Consider the following 21,811-nt stretch of genomic DNA (forward strand, 5'->3'; position numbering starts at 1 on the left):
AAGAAGCAAAGCACAGATAGTTTGAATTTGCATAGAAAGCATAAATAATAAGAACAATCAATAATATAGCACCGATCAAGAGAGTCGGTAATGGAAGAGAATACATCACCAATTCAAGGGAACCTCCAAAGTCAATCAACGGCTGGGAGCCCCGTTGCAGCCTGTACAAACTTGAATTGTGTAAAGATTTTCCCGGGCGAAGCGTCCTTCCCGCGGGTGAGGCTCAGCGGGCTTACAGGACGCAGTGTTTTTATATTGTTCTAAACAAAGAAGGCTTGGGGCCAAGAACCCCTTTTTGATGCTTGCGCTACTCATGGTTTGTCCAATACACATCTGACCTTAGCCACGCTCCCATCCGCCTGAGGCTTGGTATTTTTTTTTTAATAACATCACGTCTCACAAGGAGAGGAGCCAACCCTCCATGTCAACGTGACCTAGGAATGGCTAGTTCCTGGAATGCTAGGCCAAGAACACTCAGGAGATATGGAACGGTCATGACCGAGATTTGAACTGAACCTATTTATTTGAGTGATCTTATTAATTTAAAGGGGAATTTCCAATTTCCATTTCACTTGGCCTTAAGATCATGAGAATAATAGGTGAGGGGCAAAGGTGTGACATGAGTGTATATAGTGCGTATTTTGGTATACATACAACAATTGCATATACAAAGACATAAAAAGAACAAAGCAAGTAGTAGTATGGGGGTAGCTAAGGAATTAAAATACATAGTAGCAGTAGGAGATTTAAAAAGAAAATCATACCAATGATGATTAGTATCTGAGATCACTAAATGAGAAGCTTCGACTAGTCTTCCTGCGGCTATAAGAGTCTGTATTCGATGTTCATTTAACGCGCGTTGGTTGGACTCTAATAACTTTTTGATTTCAGTCGACTGATTCAAGATGTTCATAAGGGGATATAGAGATAGAGACACATGAGGTAGAGGCAAAGATTGGGGTACCCAAGCAAAATTTTTAACTAGGTTAGTGTCTGGTGGAAAGTAAAAATCATTTCCTTGCCAGCGTAGGAAAGATACATTGGATAAGCAACCAGAAAATGGACAGTAGTAATATCTACAGATAGAAGGTCAGAGTGATTATTAGAGGCTATACAAACATATTGAGTAGATACTTCATATATCATAGAAAAGTTACTCACTGGGTATAAAGTTAGATCACACAAATTGGATGAATGTGAGAGAAGGCAGGGTTCCATCTGCCGAGTCATCATCCCACAAACAATCCCTCCATTAGTTACAACACAATCAGACAGAGTATGAGTTACATTATACCAATCTATATAGTTTCCATAGATATGAGGTAAAGCAAAGTATTTATGTAAGACAAAAGGTATTACATGAAATTGCACATAACAGTCCAAGTTTTAACTTGGTAGAGTATAATAGTTCCAGCGCACCAAAGTGGAGTGCATCTAGCATTCTCAGGTTTTTGCTTTTTCCATACATCTGACAAGTCAAGTATATCGTTCCATATGTGAGAGTTACCTTCCTGTAGTAATCTTTGGGCATTTTCCTTCTGTATGAGGGTATATAAGTTTTGCAAGGAACATTTAGTCCAATTAAATAAAACACCAATGTTTTTCATAAGGTGTAAATTAACGAGGATGCTATTATTAAAGACTTGTAAAAATTGGCCTTGATATTGTAATGTATTTTGGTGTGGCAGGATCGTTGTGGGTAACCATTGGGCATTCACAGTCAAAGCTTGAGAAACATCTTGTCCAGCACTGCGCAGTCTGCTAGCCAAGGTCTCAAGGTCTATAGAATTAACTATACCCAAACCAGTTCCTGCACCACCAAGTAATGTATCATACCAAGCTCTTTTTTTCCTGACACAACTTTCTAAAGAGGGAAAAGTTACATTATAATGAAACACTATTTTGTGTTGCAAGATAGAGGTGTTAGTACATGAGCGGGGACACGAATTATTCCAGGAGGTTTCGGAGTCACAGGTACAACCCATACTAATTGGTTTAGATATTCTTCATACAGCCCATTGGAGGTGTTACGACAATAAAAATATTTTCTGTCGTCCGCTTGTGATAGTGAGACAGTGTAGGTGGAGTTTACTTGTGTCCAATTATATGTTACAGATCTTAACCTTTTAGGAAAATATGGACTAGGTGGCCAACTTGTAAGGGTACAGGATATATTGGTACCGTTTGCTGTGGTTACAGTTAGGTTAAAACTAGTTAAATTGATTCTCATTAGGGGAAATAGAGGGGCGTCCCAAACTTCTACGTTGAATGGGTATGACCAATTCATGATGTGGGTGTTGTTTTCACCAGCGTAGATGGAATCAGTACGCGGTCCTTGCTGAGGATTCCCCACTGGAATACCTGGAGTTCATGCCATAGTTAGCGTATAGCAGGCAAACACTGTAAAACACTTAATATCGTAAAAACATTTGGGTTAGTGGGACATGATACCATTTATCATCACCAGGGTATACTACTATGGCAGTATTAGTGTTTCCTTGTGCTATGAGCTCAGCTGGCCTTGGTCTATCAGATTGATGCTTCTTTATCCAAACTTTAGTACCATTATCACTCTGTATTTGTAGGGGGGTCCCATAATAAAGAGAAATAATATCTAGGGTTTTACAAGTGTTTTTCTGGGTAGCCCGTTTATAGGGGCAGGCAACTAATACCCCAGAGTAGGTGTCCACACAAGTGCAGGCATATTGACACCCCTGACTAACAGGTAATGGTCCAATATAGTCTATTTGCCAAATTTGAGCAGGTAAAGACCCTCTAGCCAATTCTCCAGTGATTTTCTTCGGCACAGGCCGATGAGCAAATAATTGACATTGTATGCAGTTTTGTACTATTTGCTTAAATAGATCCAGAGGTATGTTAATCCCTCTGTCTAATGCCCACCTGTAAGATGCAAGAGCGCCAAGATGTCCTGCGGTGATATGGACCCATTTTCCTAATTGTGTTTCATTTTCCTCTCTGGGGGTGACCTTTAAAGCTTTTCCTTGAAGTTTGGATAATTCATCAGCACGGGCATTATACTCACGTTCCACAGAATCTTGATTCACATGGGCATCTACATGAAATACAGATACATTAGTACATTGACACCATTCCCATATTTGTTCCCATAATTCTTTTCCCCACACATCTTTGTCTCTAATTTTCCATTCGTGTTTCTTCCAAATTGGCATCCAAACTGCTAGGCCATTGGCTACGGCCCAGGAATCAGTATATATATGACATTGGCCACCTTGTTCCTTTTGAATTACTTGATAGACAGCCACTAATTCGGCCCATTGGCTACTCTGGCCTTCACCAGAGCTTTCCAAAATAGTATTGCATGAAGGGTTATAGGCTACAGCTTTCCAACATCGCTTAGATCCTATATATTTAGCCGAGCCATCAGTAAACCAAGCATGCTTCTTCTGCTCGGGGGTTAGAGAATCATATCCATTATTCCAAGAAACAGGTGATTGATCATAAGACTTTGGTGGTATATCAATATCATTTGAATGTTTTGGTAATTCTAATACCTTTTCATGCAAGGTGGAAATACCCGATCTGCCTGTCTTGACTCTATTTTGCAAATACCATTTCCATTTAATAATTGATGATTCTTGGGCATGTCCTATTTTATGTGAGGCGGGGGTCCCCATAATCCAACTCATAATGGGTATGGCTGGCCTCAATACAACTTCATGGTTTAAAGTTAAATGTTCTGTCTCTACCAGGGCCCAATATGCAGCCAATAATTGTTGTTCAAAAGGAGTATAATTTTGGCCAGCAGGTGGCAGTTTCCGCGACCAAAATCCTAAAGGAACATTCCTGCCCTGTTGTTTTTGCCATAAACTCCAATCAGCATATCCATGCAAAACTGTAACTTGCAATTCCATCGGCCCTGGCTGTACAGGCCAAAGATCCAGGGCAGTTTGAATAGCTATTTTGGCTTCCTCAAAGGCTTTCGATTCTGTTTCCCCCCATTCAAATGCATACTTTTTCCGGGTAACTTTATACAATGGCTTCAAAATCTGACCTAAATGAGGAATGTGATTCTCCAGAAACCAAACAACCCAACGAACTTTTGAGCTTCTCTTTTGTCCCTAGGAGGTGAAAAATCTAATATTTTTTGCTTGGCCTTGGGGAGGATTTCTCTATGACCCTTATTCCAAATTATTCCTAAAAACTTCACACTTTGAGCTGGACCTTGAATTTTATCAGGATTAATCTCCCATCCCTTCTCCTTCATATATTCTATTAGTTGAGTTAATCTTTTCTCTACCACCTCTTTATTCTCTGCCTGTATTAAAATATAGAGGTCAAACTCAAAAATTTTAGACAATCCTTGGGGTCTAGCCACACTCCTCCAGCTCCCCCATCACTTAATCTTACAAGCCAGGAGATTGCAGGCTCTCCTGATCGCTGTGAAAACCTACTAAGCAAATCAGTAATTTCTCTTTGGGAGTAATCTTCCGTGATTTCAGTCACCCGGGGTGGGTTAGTTCCCTCCTTTTCGGCTTTTCTCCTAACTATCGGCCGAGCTTCCCCGTCTACAACATCCGGAACATCTTCCTCTATTACTTCCCCCCACCTATCATCATCTTCATCCCAAATATCACCTTCCCAAGTATCAGGGTCCCAATTCATATTTGCTGCGGCGATTACAGCATGCACTTTCCTTTTACTCACCCTTCAAATTTTCTACACACACTCCTCTCTCCTACATGCTTAAACTTCCTTGCCTTTCTTTCTAATGATTTAAAATCCCCTTAAAACCTGTACATATCTCATTCCTTTCTAATTCTGACCTAACACTTCAACAATCCTTCCCAACTTGCCCTCTACCAACCATATAACCTAAGTAATAAAGTATTCTTCTCTCTTTCCCTCTCCCATCCACGCACTGCTTTGAAGCTGCTGTTACCTGGGGAGGGAGAGGGGGAGAATGAAGGCAACTTTTCAGAGTCCTGCTGCAGCCTTTGGCTGTCTGGCTGCAAACAACCCAAAAGGGAGGGAAATGATGTACTGGTCGTATCCCCCCATTATCCCTGCTGGCAACCGGCCCATCCGTCGCACCCCAAACGAGAACCCCCAACACCCCCAATCCTCACTAGGTCCTGTACACTGTGACCAGGTTTTTGCGAGCGAGGAAAACGGAGGGTCCTCCCAACCGGGGACCTCTACCGGAGCCCGGGGCTCTTAAAGAAAGGCATTTATACAGCGAATCCTGTTCGTGACGCCAATTTTGTATTAATAGGATTTAGTGAGGTTCGGATTCGCTCCTATAAATGACACTCTCCAATGCACCAGAAAATAATAGGAAATAGATAATTTATTTAGAAGAAGCAAAGCACAGATAGTTTGAATTTGCATAGAAAGCATAAATAATAAGAACAATCAATAATATAGCACCGATCAAGAGAGTCGGTAATGGAAGAGAATACATCACCAATTCAAGGGAACCTCCAAAGTCAATCAACGGCTGGGAGCCCCGTTGCAGCCTGTACAAACTTGAATTGTGTAAAGATTTTCCCGGGCGAAGCGTCCTTCCCGCGGGTGAGGCTCAGCGGGCTTACAGGACGCAGTGTTTTTATATTGTTCTAAACAAAGAAGGCTTGGGGCCAAGAACCCCTTTTTGATGCTTGCGCTACTCATGGTTTGTCCAATACACATCTGACCTTAGCCACGCTCCCATCCGCCTGAGGCTTGGTATTTTGTTTTTTAATAACATCACGTCTCACAAGGAGAGGAGCCAACCCTCCATGTCAACGTGACCTAGGAATGGCTAGTTCCTGGAATGCTAGGCCAAGAACACTCAGGAGATATGGAACGGTCATGACCGAGATTTGAACTGAACCTATTTATTTGAGTGATCTTATTAATTTAAAGGGGAATTTCCAATTTCCATTTCAAAGCTCCACCATGCCAGCATTCCTCCTCACCCCAGCACCACCCCTCAGAACTGTGACCCAGATCGAAACATTGGCAAAGCAAGAGATTCCTGCCTCAGCACTGGCAAAGAGATTCCTGCTATCCCTCTCTGATCATCCACTGGAGTCCCCCTCAGTCTATGGGCCAGAAGCTCGAGAAGTAGCTGTCCCCCCCACCCAGGGCCATGCTCTTGGGGAATGGAGCTGAGACCCCACCTTCCTCTCTCAGCACCGACAGGAACAGACTTTTCCCACTGACCTTCTAAATTATCTTTGGCATTTGTGGATTGAGGAGTCTGGAAACCTCCACAGCTGCCCACAATTTGGTCCTCTGAGGCCTGCTCCAGGTTCACTGTGGCCTGCATGCCCATGCTGTGCTGCGCTCCACTACTAGCCCTGCGTGATACACCTTTCTGATCAGTCATCCAGGTTGTGTTGGGCTGGAAATTTGTTCCACTCTGTCTTTTTATGGGTTCTGCTTCTTCAGAATTGGTTTAGAGCCATTCTTTATGAGTATTTGGAGAGGTTTGGGGGAGAGCTCAAGCAAGTCACTGCTTTCACTCTGCCATCTTGCCTCTGCCTCGATAGATTTTTTCAAGGCACAAAATCATACATGTACATAATATATCTGAATAGGTCATCTGAAGTCAGTTCATTAAAAATATTCCACAGACCATCTACCATACCCCTTTATGTTTTCAGTGAACTCTTTTTTACCTGATGTGAAATCTTAAAATACTATTGCAAAGCCACTCAGGTCTAGCAAAAAAGGAAGAAAGAAGAGAAGGAACAAAAGATGAATGGAAATGAAAAGAGTAAAAAAAAAAAGAGGAAAGTGACATGAAAGTCAGGTGAGAAGGAAGGTCTTGTTTGGTTCATAGGAAATGTGGGTCATTGCTTATGGACTGAGGCTAAATGAATCAAAGACCAATAAATTTTATTGTTGCAAAAAGACTCTAAGAAATATAATCTGGTAATTATTAAGATGACCGAAATGATCATCAAATGTGGTGGTATATCCCTGTATTCCCTGCTCCTTAGGAAGTTGAGGCTAGGGAATCACTCACTGCATGAGTTCTGAACTATAGTAGACAGAATTGATTGGATGTCCACACTAAGTCTGAAGCCAATGTGGAGAAATCTTGGGAGTTGAGGGTCACCAGTGTGAGAGATATCTCTCAGAAGTGAAGCCTCCTCAGGGAATCAATGGTTCTTTCAAAACCCTCCCCTGCTCAGAGCCTGTTCTTAAATGCTTAGCAGAAAGAATAGCCCTTCCCCAACCTGAACTGTTTGCCCTTTGAAAGCTTCCCACCTTTTCTTGTGTCTGGGAAGGGGATTAGGGAGAGGAAATTGCAGTAAATTTCGGTTTCCTAGGAATTACCTAACTCATGGGAATTTGGCCCTAAACCCCCTCCTGATCACCACATCACTTCTATGTCAGCATTAGGTTTGCTACAGGCATGTTTGGATTGGCTATACCCTGTTTCCTTGTTCTTTGTCTTTGAATTTTCGAGCCTAGAATGTAAGGCTGCCTCCCAGCTAATGGGATAGGAAGGTTTTTCCTGTTCTTTTTGTCCTTGGTGCTGGGGAGAAGTTTCCACACTTAGACTGGGACCTCTGAAGCCCAGCCAATGGGAAGAAGAGCCAGTGGGTGGGGGAGTGGGGGAGGGAATCGCGATTAGGATCTATATAATCTGCTTAGTTGAACACACTCATTCTCTCTTCGATAGGCGCCATCTTGTGGGTGCTCTGACGGAACCTTTCTCAAGAAAGCCAATAAACGAACTATTCTTTTTGCTAATATTTCTAAGTCTCTGATTTATTGGTAAGGGTCTTCGTATCCCACACACCAGGATGCATAAAGAGGGGTTAACTGGATACAAATAGAAAACAGACATTTCACAGTCTTAAGGAGCTCACATTTTAATTGAAGGAAAAAGACATACAGGACTTTTCATGCCTATGTTTAGCTCAAACAGCAGTTTATGGGGAATCAGGATTCTCCAACAATTAGTGCTCTAGGTACCCCAACACCTTGTACTTAACTACGCTATACGTACATTGTATTTATGCCATACATACAGTACTAATGTGTGTAAATATTGTATCCCTTAGTAGGATATAAGCTCTTTACGGATTTCTTTTTGTCTTTGTGTCCCAAGCACCTAATAAAGTGAGTGCTAGTTAATTGATTTTTTTTCTATTGATTGATGATTGAATAATCTTTTCTCCCTTTTGGTTCTATGGTGTCATAGACTTTGAAAGTTACAAAGGACCTTTTCAGTAATCTAGAATAAGGCTTTCATCTTGCACATGAGAAAATGAGCCTCAGAAAATTTTAGTAATTTGTCTAAGTACCCACATCCTCCTAGTGGCAAACCCAGGATTGAGAAACTACATGAAGAGGTTCATGTTTTCTTTAAACTCTGCATATCCCCAAGTCTACCCCAGTTTTCTATAGACTAGTTCTTAATAAGTAATCTGCAGGTTATATGTTCTTCTATTACAACATATTCTGGGCCTGTGGAACTCCTTTTCAAGGATGCTATGCTCTAGATTACAGTCTCATATCCCAGAATCCATCTGGCAAAAAAAAAGTCATTCCACATGGGCTTCAGAGAGAGATGGATGTAGTTTTTTTTTTAAAGCAAGAGTCCCAACCCAATGGGAACCTCTAAACGTTCAGCATTGTGAAAGTAATACATCAGTAAGTTAACTCAACTCTTTCTTTACATTTCACTTTCATGTCATGTAGATGGAGTCATAATTTGACCTTCAAATTGAACTCCAAGACCCTTTTGAGATTTGAAGATGTGTGGTTAATTTTGCACATCCTTAAAGAGAGCCTGAGTTTGACTAAGATTCAAATGTTTATGAATCTAAATACTTTATTTCAGAAATACCTGATTCCCATCAATAATTTTTTTTAAAAAATCTAGATCTTATATGAAATATTCAATCCTCCAAGCAATTTGCAAATACAAATTAATGCTCATAATATCCCATTAAGGTATCTTAATGCATGTTCCTCCAGCAACTTAATCCCTCTGGGCATTTAGAAACTGAAGAAGCTTTAACCCTTTCAGGACATCATGGATATGCTACACAAAGGGAATAAACTTAGGCCCTACCTCATCCTCTGAAAATCTCAAAATGAATACTTTAAACATAAAGAAAGAAATAAATAAAGAATGTTCCTACTAATTCTTATAGGGAAACCTATAATTCTTTTTAAATGATAAGCAAAAAGAGAGAAGAGATAAAGTTACACAAATGCTAAACCTTCTACTCTACAGCCAACATCTAGTGAAGTACATTTATATCTTCCTTTTTTTTCCTATGCCTTGAATGAATTATTTCTTTCATATATTATTCCTAGGCACAACTTGATTCAATCTAACCTAAGTTGGGAGGGGCCACCTCCCCAGTCCTAGTGACTGGTAGTAAGGCTAGAATTGGGTATCCCAACTAGGAGTAGGTATGAGCATCAAGATACTTGAGCCTAAGCCAGAAACCAAGACTGATCATTGCAGCTCAGAGCCATCAGTAGGCCATGGAAAGGCTGGTCTTTGCCTGTCTCTGTGTGATAGGGAACAGTCAGAATTCCAGTCTCAGAGCCTGAGCTTTCAAGGGACAGCAGACATTTTATTGAGTTTTTTTTTTAATTTGAAATCCATTCTGTCTGTTAGATCTATTAGGCTTCTTAGCTCTCCTCAGATCTTTTTTTTTTTCTTCCTACCTTCTTTTTGGATTAGGCACTTCTGGCTCAAAAAAAGGTAATTTTTTCTGGCCTTTATGGCATTTTTTTTTCATTTTAAAATTTATTTTTAGTTTTCAACATTCACAATTATAACATTTTGAGTTCCATATTTTCCCCTTCCCTCCTCTCACCCCTCCATAGATGGCATGCAATATGACATAGGCTATACTTGTACACTCATATTAAACATATTTCCACATTAGTCATGTTGTGTAAGAAGAATAAGGAGAAAAAGGAAAAAAAAATTGTGAGAAAGAGAAAACAAAAAAAAAAAAGAGAGAGGGAGAAAATATTGTGCTTTGATCTGCATTCAGACTCCACAGTTCTTTCTCTGGAGGTGGATAGCATTTTCCATCATGAGTCTTGGAATTGTCTCAGATCCTTGCGCTGTTGAAAAGAGCAACGTCTATCAAAGTTGGTCATTGCACAATGTTCCTGTCACTATGTACAATGTTCTTCTGGTTCTGCTTACTTCACTCAGCATTGCTTCACATAAGCCTTTTCAGCTTTTTCTGAAATCCACCTGCTCATCATTTCTTATGGAAGAATAGCATTCCATTACATTCATATACCACAGCTTGTTCAGCTATTTCCCAATTGATGGGCATACCCTCAATTTCCCTTACTTTTCCAACACAAAAAAGAGCTGCTATAAATATTTTTGCCCATGCAGATCCTTTTCCATTTTTTGTGATCTCTTTGGAATACTGTCCTAGTAGTGGTATTACTGGATCAAAGAATATGCACAATTTCAGAGTCCTTTGGGTATAGTTCAAAATTGCTCTCTAGAATCAGTTCATAATTCCACCAACAACACATTAATGTTCCAATTTTCCCACATCTTCTCCAACATTTATCATTTTCCTGTTTTGTCACACTAGCCAATCTGATAGGTGTGAGGTGGTACCTTGGGGTTGTTTTCATTCGCATTTCTCTAATCAATAGTGATCTAAATTTTTTTCATTTTTTCATGTAACTATAGATAGCTTTAATTTCTTCATCTTCTTCATCTCTGTTTGTATCCTCTGACCATTTATCAGTTGGGGAATGACTTGTATTCTTGTATTCTTATATATTTGATTCAGGTCTCTATGTATTTGGGAAATGAGGCCTTTATAATAAATAATTGCTGTAAAAATTTTTCCTAGCTTTCTGCTTTCTTTCTAATCTTGGTTGCGTTGGCTTTTTTTGTGCAAAATCTGTTTAATTTAATGTAATCAAAATTATTCATGTTGCATTTCATAATGTTCTCAATCTCTTGTTTGATCATAGATTCTTTCCCTCTCCATTGATCTGATAGATAAATGATTCCTTGCTCTCCTAATTTGCTTATGATATCACCTTTTATGTCTAAATCACATTTCCACCTTATCTTGGTATGCAGTTTAAAATGTTTGTCTATGCCTAGTTTCTGCCATACTATTTTCTAGTTTTCTCAGCAGTTTTTGACAAATAGTGAGTTCTTATCCCAGAAGCTGGAGTTTTTGAGTTTATCAAAAAGTAGATTATTATAATCATTGACAGATGTGTCTTCTATACCCAGTCTATTCCACTGATCCATAACTCTATTTCTTAGCCAGTACCAAGTGGTTTTGATGATTACCACTTTATATTACGATTTTAGATCTGGTATGACTAGGTCACATTTCTTTTCATTTATTCCCTTGATATTCTAGATCTTTTGTTTTTCCAAATGAATTTTATTACTATTTTTCTACCTATATAAAATATTTTTGATGGTTTGTTTTATATGGCACTGAATAGGTAAATTAATTTAGGTAGAATTGTCATTTTTATTATATTAGCTTGGTCTATCCATGAGCAATTGATATATTTCCAATGATTAAGATCTGCCTTTAATTGTGTGAACAGTGGTTTATTTTTATTTTTATTTTTAATTATGTTCATATGGTTTGTAGGTTTGTCTTGGCAGATATGCTCCCAAATATTTTATAGCATCTACAGTAACTTTAAACGGAATTTCTCTTTCTATCTCTTGCTGCTGGACTTTTTTTAGTAGTATCTAGAAATGCTGATGATTTCTGTGGGTTTCTTTTATATCCTGTGACTTTGCTTAAGTTGTTAATTATTTTAAGTAGTTTTTCATTTGATTGTCTAGGATTCTCTAACTGTGCCATCATATTATTGCCTATTTTAATTCCTTCAATTTCTTTTTCTTCTCTTATTGTTAAAGCTAACATTTCTAGTACACTATTGAATAACAGTGGTAATAATGGGCATCCTTGTTTTACCCTCTTTATAGCAATTGTGATGAATCATAGGATTTTAGAGTTGGAAAGTTTCTCAGAAGGCAATCCATACCTAAAAATGAATTTTCCCTGGGAAGAGGATATCCAAGGGTCTACTTGGAGGCCTAACTACCTATTATTCTAGTCCTTTAGCTAATTTAACACTACCAATGGTTAATAATTTTTTGTTCAAACAAAATTTGCCTCCCTGCAAGGAGAATCTATCTCACTACCAATTGCTCCCAATTTTGCACTTTGAGCTCAAGCAGATGCCAAATCCCTGAGGATCTGTGTGGGATAGCAGAAATAGTGCTGGATTAGGAATCAGTTTCAGACTGCCCCAAAAGACCTTGCATGGGGTCATCATCCTCTTGATAATCTCACTGGCTTAGGTCACTTGTAGATCTAATATTTCATTTGTATTACACTTTAGAAAAACTGAACTTCTTTTTGCCAGTTCAGTGCCTGCCTTTTCTGCTACCAGGAGTTTCCTTTACCTATTTCTTTGTGTTTAAAATCCTTCTCTCATGCCTCTGGAAAACCTATCTCTCATTTAAGGGCCAGACAAAGTGTCTACAATGAACATAGGAATAAGAACTTTATTTTAGTTACAGTTCTGCTATTGTTTTACTGTGCAACAGCTGAAAACCACTTCCCTCCTCTGAGGTTCAGTTTCCTAAGCCTTTCGATGGGAGGATGACAGTAAATGCCCCTTTCTAGCTGCAGCATTCCATTGCTCCAAGATATAATGTTGTGTTTGTGCGTGTGTGCGTGTGTGTGTGTGTGTGTGTATGTAAGTCAGTCAATAAACATTTATTAAGGGTCTGCTATGTGGCAGCATTGCGCAAAGCTCTGGGCATACAAAGAAAGTCAAAAGTCAGCCCCTGCCTACCAGGAACTCAAATCTAATAGGGGAGAAAATGTGTAAAATATTCACAAAAATTTTCAGAACAATAGGAAATAATTAGTGGAAAATTGAGAGGAATTGGGAAAGCCTTGCTGTAGGTGAAGCTTAAAAAATCAGGGAAACCAGGAAGCTATGTGTAGGTGTAAATGGAAACAACCATTACATCTCACCTGCTCTTTTTCAGTACCTTCATTTGGGCAATGAATCACCTGCATGTTAAAAAACCCAACCTACATATTGAGTACCGTTTTGTGCCAATAGAGGGAAGAAATAAGAAATGCAGCACTAATCAAATTAAATACTTTGAGTTCTGCTAATGACATACATCTTGTAAAAGTAGAACCCGATATTTTAAACCTCTACATTTTTTACCTAAGGTATAATTATATATTGCATATTTTGAAGTTAAAAGAAATATACGAGATATGAGGAAATAGATACTGAAAGCATAAGGTGATGCTATCTATGTGTTCTAGATTTAGAGCTATATATCAAGTATTTATACTATGTGTGAATATGAATGTAAGAAATAGTTTCACAAAGATCCCTTAAGTCTAGGTTTGCCTAATTATGCCATAAATCATGAAAACCATCCACATAAAAATCACAAACAAATCTTTAAAAAGGCATAAATTTCACCCTCAGTTTAATTTTTCTACATCGTTCTCTAATCTAAATTCAAATCACATCGGTGGAGAAAGAAATGTAAAATGTAGGCTTTCATTCTTCTATAGACAGCCTTCTTCCTGGCATGTAATAAAAGGAGATTACATAAGAATAACATTCTTTTCAAAGAGTTCATGCTCCATCAAACAGTCTAAAGTAACAGCAACCTTTTTTTTTTTTTTTGGCCATAGCATTTGCAGTCTACAGTTTTACTGATAACAGTTTTTTCAAGGCTAGCTCTAAGTTCCAGCCAGGAATTGGTTCATAACAAAGAAGCACACAATCCCTCAGTGATCTTTAACAGCTGTACTTAATGTCAGAGGGAAAAAACAAAAACAAAACAAAAAAATATATTTCCCAGGATCTAAATACTCTAGTCTAACAGCACTACCTGACAGAGGGCTATAATGTTCCTGGGATGTTTGGAAAGAGAGAATGGTCCATTTTGGAGACACAAAGGACATGTCTGACCATGCCACTCAACCCATTCAATAAACCTCAGTGACTCCCTACTACTTCCAGGATAAAATATAAAATTCTGTATGGCTTTTCCAGTCACAACCTAGAAAGGCATGAATTTTTCCACTCTTTTTACACCTTACTTTCATTTACATATTCTATGATTCAGTCACTTTGGCCTCCTAACTGTTCTTCCTTAAATATATTCCATATTCCCACTCGGCTCATTTTCACTGGCTATGCCCTATGCCTGGAACTGTCTCCCTCCTCATCTCTATCTCTGGACTTCCCTAGCTTCCTTCAAATCTTCTTCAAGGAGCCTTTACTGGGCCTACTTATTATTAGTCACTCCTCTATAAAATCATCTCCAATTTGTCCTATATTTTTGTTGTTCAATTATTTCAGTCATGTTTGACTTTTCATAACCCTATTTGGGATTTTCTTGGTAAAGATACTGGAGTGATTTGTTATTTCATTCTCCAGCTCATTTTATAGATGAGGAATTGAGGCAAACAGGGTTAAGGGACTTTCCAAGGGTCACACACAATGTTTGAGGCTGTATTTGAACTCATGAAGATGAGTCTTAGTAATTCCAAGCCCAGTACTCTATCCACTGGACTACCTAGCTGCCTAATTTATCAGGAAGGAAGAAAGAAAGAAAGAAAGAAAGAAAGAAAGAAAGAAAGAAAGAAAGAAAGAAAGAAAGAAAGAAAGAAAGAGAAAGAAAGAAAGAAAGAAGGAAGGAAGGAAGGAAGGAAGGAAGGAAGGAAGGAAGGAAGGAAAGAAGGAAGGAAGGAAGGAAGGAAGGAAGGAAGGAAGGCAGGCAGATACATGATAAATAATTGTGTATCTTATTTATACATGTTGTTTAATGCTATGTTCCCCACTATACTATGATCCCCTTAAGTGCAGGCTTTGTGTTTGCCTTTCTTTGTATCCTCAGAACATAGAATCATGCCTTGGTACAAAGTAGTAAAAATACTTAATACATTCTTATTGACTTGCCCTGCATTTATATTACTGTTTCTTTCATGGCATCTCCCTAACCTAATCCACACTCAGTTCCCTTTTTTTAATGTTCCACCAAACGATTTCTCAGACCTCATTAGGATAAAATTCCTTCCTATGGCCTGGATCAGAGTCTAATATGCTCTGTATAGTTCTATAGCTCTGAAGGAAAACCTGATCCTGATTATCTAGATCTTTGATTTTTATTCCAGACTATACAATCTAACAGGCACAGTGGGAGCTCCCTAGATTTTCTCTCACATGCAGTAAGAAGCCCTAGGAACTGGTTTTTCTGGCATCTTCTAGGTTATATCTTCATTTTTGTCACTGGCATATGTTCAGAGCTAAGTAAAATAAAGGAACAGGAACACTGGGATTGGGTGGGAATGCTAGATAGTCATTTCCTGTTTCTATATTAATATGTGTATGTGACAGACGAACATTTAGGTTTGAATCTAATAGGATAAGCTACGATTATGTAACTTTCTCTTTAAAAATCTACACAAATTTAACTACTTAATTTGTTCCTTTTTATGTCTTAAAAAGGAACAGAAATGAAAAAGATACTATAAAGAGTAAGGTTTTTGCCATGTGTACATACATACATGTATGCATATATACATACATTCTGTCTGCACATATGTATATATATGTATATATACACACACACACATATATATATATATATACATATACACACACATACACACAAATATATGCTTATATATGTATTCATATCCATATATGATCAGGTATAGGAACTCTTTCTAATTTCATCATCTGATGTGTCACTGGAATTTCTTCAAATAGTTCATCAGATATTATGATCTTAGGAGTCAAATATTGTAGATTGGTATAACTGAAAAAGAAAAGATCATTATGGAATTATGATATGATTAAATCACAATTTGAAACCAAAATATGATTCCAGAAAAAAACAACAACAACAAAGAAAGGCCTAACAACATCAAAATAAAACAAATACAACAAAAACAGTGAATAAGTGATGGTAAATAAGAGCTAGAAGTAAATGAAATTAGGAGCTTAAAAAAACCAAATAGATAAACTATTAACTAAATAACTGAAAGGAAAATCAAGTTACCAGTATAAAAAATAAAAAGTATAATTCACAAAAATCTAGAATATAGAAAGGATAATTTGGAAACTTGTGCAAAACCACTTACCATTAAAACAAATACCTTGAATAAAATGGTTGAATATTTTAAAAATATAAAATGCTCATGCTAATTATCCAGTAATAGAGCATTTGGACAAACCAGAAAAATAAATTGTGACATAAATCCACTCAAAAGTAAAAATAAACAATAGGAACATACGAATTTACCAGCAAATCCTATTATACATTCAAAAAACCAATTAATTCCAATATGAAACAAAGTGTTTGCAAAAATAGGAAAAGAAGTCACCTTGCAAAATTCTTTTTATGATACACATATGTACAAAAACTTCAAATAAAACATTATAAAGCTAGCTTTAGCAGCATGTCATTAACCTTATAAATTTTGTTCAGGTTAGATTTATGGAAGGAAAGCAAAGCTGATTCAGTATTTTGGAAACTATAAATATACTTGACTATGAGAAAAACAAAAATCCTGTGATGATATCAAAGGTGAAGAAACATGTTATCTTTAAACAATATCTATTTTTTTGTCTAAAAAAGCTCCTATAAACACAGAAATAAATAGACCTTTCAATAATATGTTCAGTATTATTTATTCAAAATCAAGAGAGTATGGGGCAGCTAGATGGTGCAGTAGATAGAGCTCTGGCCTTGGAGTCAGGAGGACATGAGTTCAAATCCAGTCTCAGACACATGACACTTACTAGCTGTGTGATCCTGGGCAAGTCATTTAACGCCAATTGCCTCATCAAAAGTAAAAAAAAAAATAAAACCAATGGAGTACATTGTATGTTATGAGGATAAAATCAAGACCTTTAAAAAAAATTGGACTATTTGAAAGCCATGATCAAAAAAAGAGCCTAGACATCTTCTTTCAAGTAATTATCAAGGAAAACTGCCCTGACATTTTAGAACCAGAGGGCAAAATATAAATTTAAAGAATCCACTGATCACCTCCTGAAAGAGAAGCCCAAAGGAAAACTCCTAGGAATATTGTAGACAAATTCCAGAGTTTCCAGGTCAAGTAGAGAATACTGCAAGCAGCTAGAAAGAAACGATTCAAGTATTGTGGAAACACAATCAGGATAACCAAGATTTAGCAGCTTCTACACTAAGGGACTGGAAGACATAGAATATAATATTCAGGAGGGCAAAGGAGATAGGATTACAATCAAGAATCACCTACCCAGCAAAACAGAGTATAATTCTTCAGGGGAAAAATGGTCATTCAGTGAAACAGGGGACTTTCATGCATTACTGATGAAAACACCAAAGCTGAAAAGAAAATTTGACTTTCAGATACAAGACTCAAGAGAAGCATGAAGATGTAAAACAGGAAAAAGAAATCATAAGAGACTTATTAAGGTTGAACCATTTACATTCCTGCATGGAAAGATGATATTTGTAACTCATAAGACCTTTGTCACTATTAGGGTAATTGGAGGGTAAAAATTATGTGTATGTGTGCATAGATAGGTAGATAGATAGATAGATAGATAGATAGATAGATAGATAGATAGATAGATAGATAGATGATGGATAGAGGGCACAGGATGAGTTGAAGATGAAGAGGTGATATCTGGAGAATAAAATTAAGGAGTGAGAGAGGATTATACTGGAAGAAGGAGAAAAGGAGAGGTAGAATGGGGTAAATTATCTCATGTAAAACAGACAAGAAAAGGCTTTTACAGTGGAGGGGGCACAGGAGAAGGTGAGAGGGAATGAGTGAATCTTATTCTCATAGGATTTGGCTTAAGGAGGGAATATCATACATACTCAATTGGGTATGAAAATCTATCTTACCCTACAAGAAAATAGGGGGAAAGGGGACAAGACAGCAGGGTGATGACAGAAAGGAGGGCATGTTGAGGTAGGGGGTAAACAGAAGTAAACACTTCTATGGAAGTGTTTTGCATGACTACATATGTATAACCTGTATCGAGTTGCTTGCCTTCTCAATGATGGTGGGTGGGGAGGGAGGAAGGGAGAAAATTTGGAACCCAAAGTTTTAAAAACATATGTAAAAAAATTGTTTTCACATGCAACTGGGAAATAAGAAATACAGGAAATGGGGTACAGAAATATGTCCTGCTCTACAGGAAAATAGAAGGGGAAGAGGATAAGAGAAGGAGGGGTGAGATAGAATGGAGGGCAGATTAGGGGAAGGGGCATACAGAGTGCATGCCATCTTGGGCCAGGAGGAGGGATGAGCTTGGCAGAAAATTTGGAACTCAAAATCTTGTGGAAGTGAATGTTGAAAATTAAAAATAAATTAAAAAAAGAAAAGTGAAAGAAGACAAAGAAGGAATGAGAGAAAGGAGAAGAAATAGAGAGAATAAATGGACAGTGTGACATACAGTCAAAGATGACAAAAGTACTTAAATAATAATTAGCTGACATATATATTTATAATATATACATACACACATATATATATGTGTGTGTGTATATATATATATATATATATTATATATAGTTTTAGAAGTATATTACACATATGATCTCATTTGAGACTTATAACAACACTACAGGTATGAGAATATATTACAGGTGTTGTTTTCACAGTCTTTTAGAGGAGGAACCTGAGACTCAGAGAATTGAAATTATTAACCTAAGAACACACAGCTGGTAAAAGAGGTAGGTTTTGAATCTAGGGTTCCTAGGATTCATAGAGTCCAACAATTTAGCCACTATCCCATAACCCTTCATTACCTTAGGTCTCCTACAAAACAAAACCCCTTCCTCTTGCTCCAAACTAAGCTGCTGCAGATGTCAACTCTATCTTGTGCTGTACACCAAACACCCCTGGGCCACCTGGAAGCACCCTTGAGAACAGGGCCCAGCTTGTCTTTCAGATTGTATCCCTCCCCCTTACCACAATGTTTGGCACATAATAAATAGTAAATGGGGAAAAAATTAAAAAATAAAAACAAGATCTGTGGTAAAGAAGGCATGTCTATTGTAGCCACTAATAACTGTTATAGAGCTATAAATGCTATTTATTTCAATAAGATAAAAATTATTTAAGAGAACAAGTATAGTAAAAGAAGAAAGAAAAATATTACTTTTTTTGCAGACACATAATGGTGTACTTAGATATTCCTAATAAATAAATAAAAATAATCTGACAAAATTATTTACAAAGTTCATCCATACAAATTATGAGTATTTTTGTTACCAACAAAAACCAATAAGAACAGATAAAAATAAAAATTTCATTTAAAATAAATATAGAATGTATAAAATACTTGGGAGTCTATGTACTAAGACATACACAGGAACTATTTGCACATAACTACAAAATACTCTTTTTGGAAATAAAGAACCACTCTAGAGAATTAGCCAAATATAAATTGCTTATGAGTAAGTGGAGCCAATATAATAAAAACAACAGTATTATCTAACTTAATTTACTTATTCAATAATATATTTCAAGCTCAAAAATAGATTACCTTATGGATTACAGAAAAATTGTAAAATTCATCTGGAGTAACAAATGATGAAGAATCACAAGTAATGGGGGAAAAAAAGTGCACAGGAAGATCTCATAGAACCGTATCTCAGAATTTAATTTAAAGCTATATTCTTCAAGACCATGTATACTAGTTAGAAATAGAAAGTTTGATCAGGGAGACAGAACATACAGTGAAGAAAAACAAAGTAGCACAGAAGTCTAGTGTTTGATAACCCCCAGCTACTGAGGTGAAAATTCACTATTTGAATTAAAGAACTGCTGGGAAAATTTTAATGCAGTGTCAGGAAGAAAGCATACCCCAATATTTTAAATGATAAACCAATATAAGTTCCAAATGGGCACACCATAAACAAATTAGAGAAGGAAGGGATTACTTATCTGTTCTATCAATAGGGAGGAAGATCATAACAAACAAGGGACAAAGAAGATTACAGAAGGTAAATGAACAATTTTGATTACTTAAAATTAAGAAATTCTTGAAGAAACAAATGAATGTAGTTAAAATTATAATGGAAGTAGGTGTCTGGGAAGAAATCTTCATAGCAAATTTCACTGATAAAAGCTTCAATTGCAAGATATGTAGAGAATTTTAATCAAATGAGTTAATATTTTTAAAGCACTTCTCACAGTACTTGGTACACAGTAGGCACTATATAAATGCTATCCATGTTATTATTTATAATTTACTAATATTTATGATAATAAATACAATTTCCAAAGTGATAAATGTCCAAATTCTATGAATAAATAATTTTCAAAGGAGAAACCATCATCTAAAATTATATTTAATCTGTTAATAACTATATTAAACATGCTTCAAATCACTACTAATTAGAGAAATGTACAACTCTGAGATTTTTCATGAAATCCATCATATTTGCAAAATTGACAAAAATAGGAAAATAATAAACTTGCAAGCAGCTTTGGAAAAATTAAGAATGATTCATTCCTAGCTAAGAAGTTTGGAAATCTACCCTCTCCCCCCCCAAAAAAAATTATCAAGCTGTATATATTCTTTGATCAAGCAATAATATTGCTAGTCCTATGTTACAAATAGAATGCTAAAAGAGGAAAAGAAACTACATTGCAAAAGCACTCTTTTAAAATATTAATTAGATTTTAGTTTTCAATATTCACTTTTATAAGATTTTGAGTTCTAAATTTTTACCCATCCCTCTCTTCTCCCCACCCAAGACAGCATACAATCTGATATAGACATTACATAAACAATCATATTAAACATACTTCCACATTAGTAATGTTGTGAAGAAAAATCAGAACAAAAATGAATAACCACAAGAAAGAAAAAAACAAGTGAGAGAGAACATGATATGCTTCAATCTACATTCAGACTCCTTAGTCCATTCTCTGGGTGTGGATAGCACTTTCCCTCTTTGGTCTCTTGGAATTGTCTTAGATCATTGCATTGCTGAAAGGAGGATGAGTTTGTCAAAGTTGGTTATGACACAATGCTGCTGTTAGTGTGTAGAGTGCTTCTGCTCACTTTACTCAACATCAGTTCATCATTCTAAATTTTTCCTAGTTTTTCTGAAATCAGTCTGCTCATCATTTCTTATAGTGTATATAGTGTGTGTGTGCGTGTATATATGTGTGTGTGTGTGTGTGTGTGTGTATACACACACACTCATTAGGAATGATTGTACCTCTGATGTGAGGGCTGTCAATTCCTTTTTTCAGGGTTGCTTCCCACCTTTGGTGTGTACTTGCCACCCTTCTCTAACCCATGGTTACATGAAGCTGTAACATGCACAGTGGCCATACCCTGGTAAACTATTTTGGAAGACAGGCTAAAAAGATTGATGGTAACCAAGGGACCTCAAAACCATCAGTGAGTTAGGGGGATATCTTCCTGAAGAATGTGAATACTTCCTGGTAGAATAGGAAGATGAGAAAAATTTTTTCCAGTGGGCCATAAACTCAAAGGAAGCAGGTGCTATGGAGAACTTAGAGATTGTATTATAACGCAGCAAGCATCAAAACTATTTGATACTGGCTAAGAAGTAGAGTGATGAATCAGTGCAATAGGTTAGGTACAGAAGACACACCTTCAATGACTATAGTAATCTACTGTTTGATAAACCCAAAGACTCCAGCTTCTTGGATAAGAATTCATTGTTTGACAAAAACAAACAAACAAAAAACAACTGCTGGGAAAACTGGAAAATAGTATGGCAGAAACCAGGCATAGACCAACATCT

The 21,811-nt window shown here is 37.0% G+C and overlaps 1 protein-coding gene across 1 annotated transcript; it reads right to left on the reverse strand.

Annotated features, from left to right (window-relative positions):
- Positions 1 to 755: 755 nt before the first annotated feature.
- On the reverse strand, positions 756 to 5,902 carry LOC144454577 (uncharacterized). The gene is made up of 2 exons (XM_078147136.1): positions 2,902 to 5,902; positions 756 to 2,410 (listed from the first exon to the last, which is right to left on the reverse strand). The coding sequence occupies exons 1-2, from the start codon at positions 3,891 to 3,893 to the stop codon at positions 2,380 to 2,382; spliced, it is 1,023 nt and encodes a 340-aa protein (XP_078003262.1). The 5' UTR covers positions 3,894 to 5,902; the 3' UTR covers positions 756 to 2,379.
- Positions 5,903 to 21,811: the final 15,909 nt, after the last annotated feature.

This window comes from Phascolarctos cinereus, unplaced genomic scaffold (genome assembly GCF_003287225.1).
Source record: "Phascolarctos cinereus isolate Bilbo 61053 unplaced genomic scaffold, phaCin_HiC Scaffold_726;HRSCAF=1367, whole genome shotgun sequence".
In the NCBI taxonomy this organism is placed as follows: Eukaryota; Metazoa; Chordata; class Mammalia; order Diprotodontia; family Phascolarctidae; genus Phascolarctos; species Phascolarctos cinereus.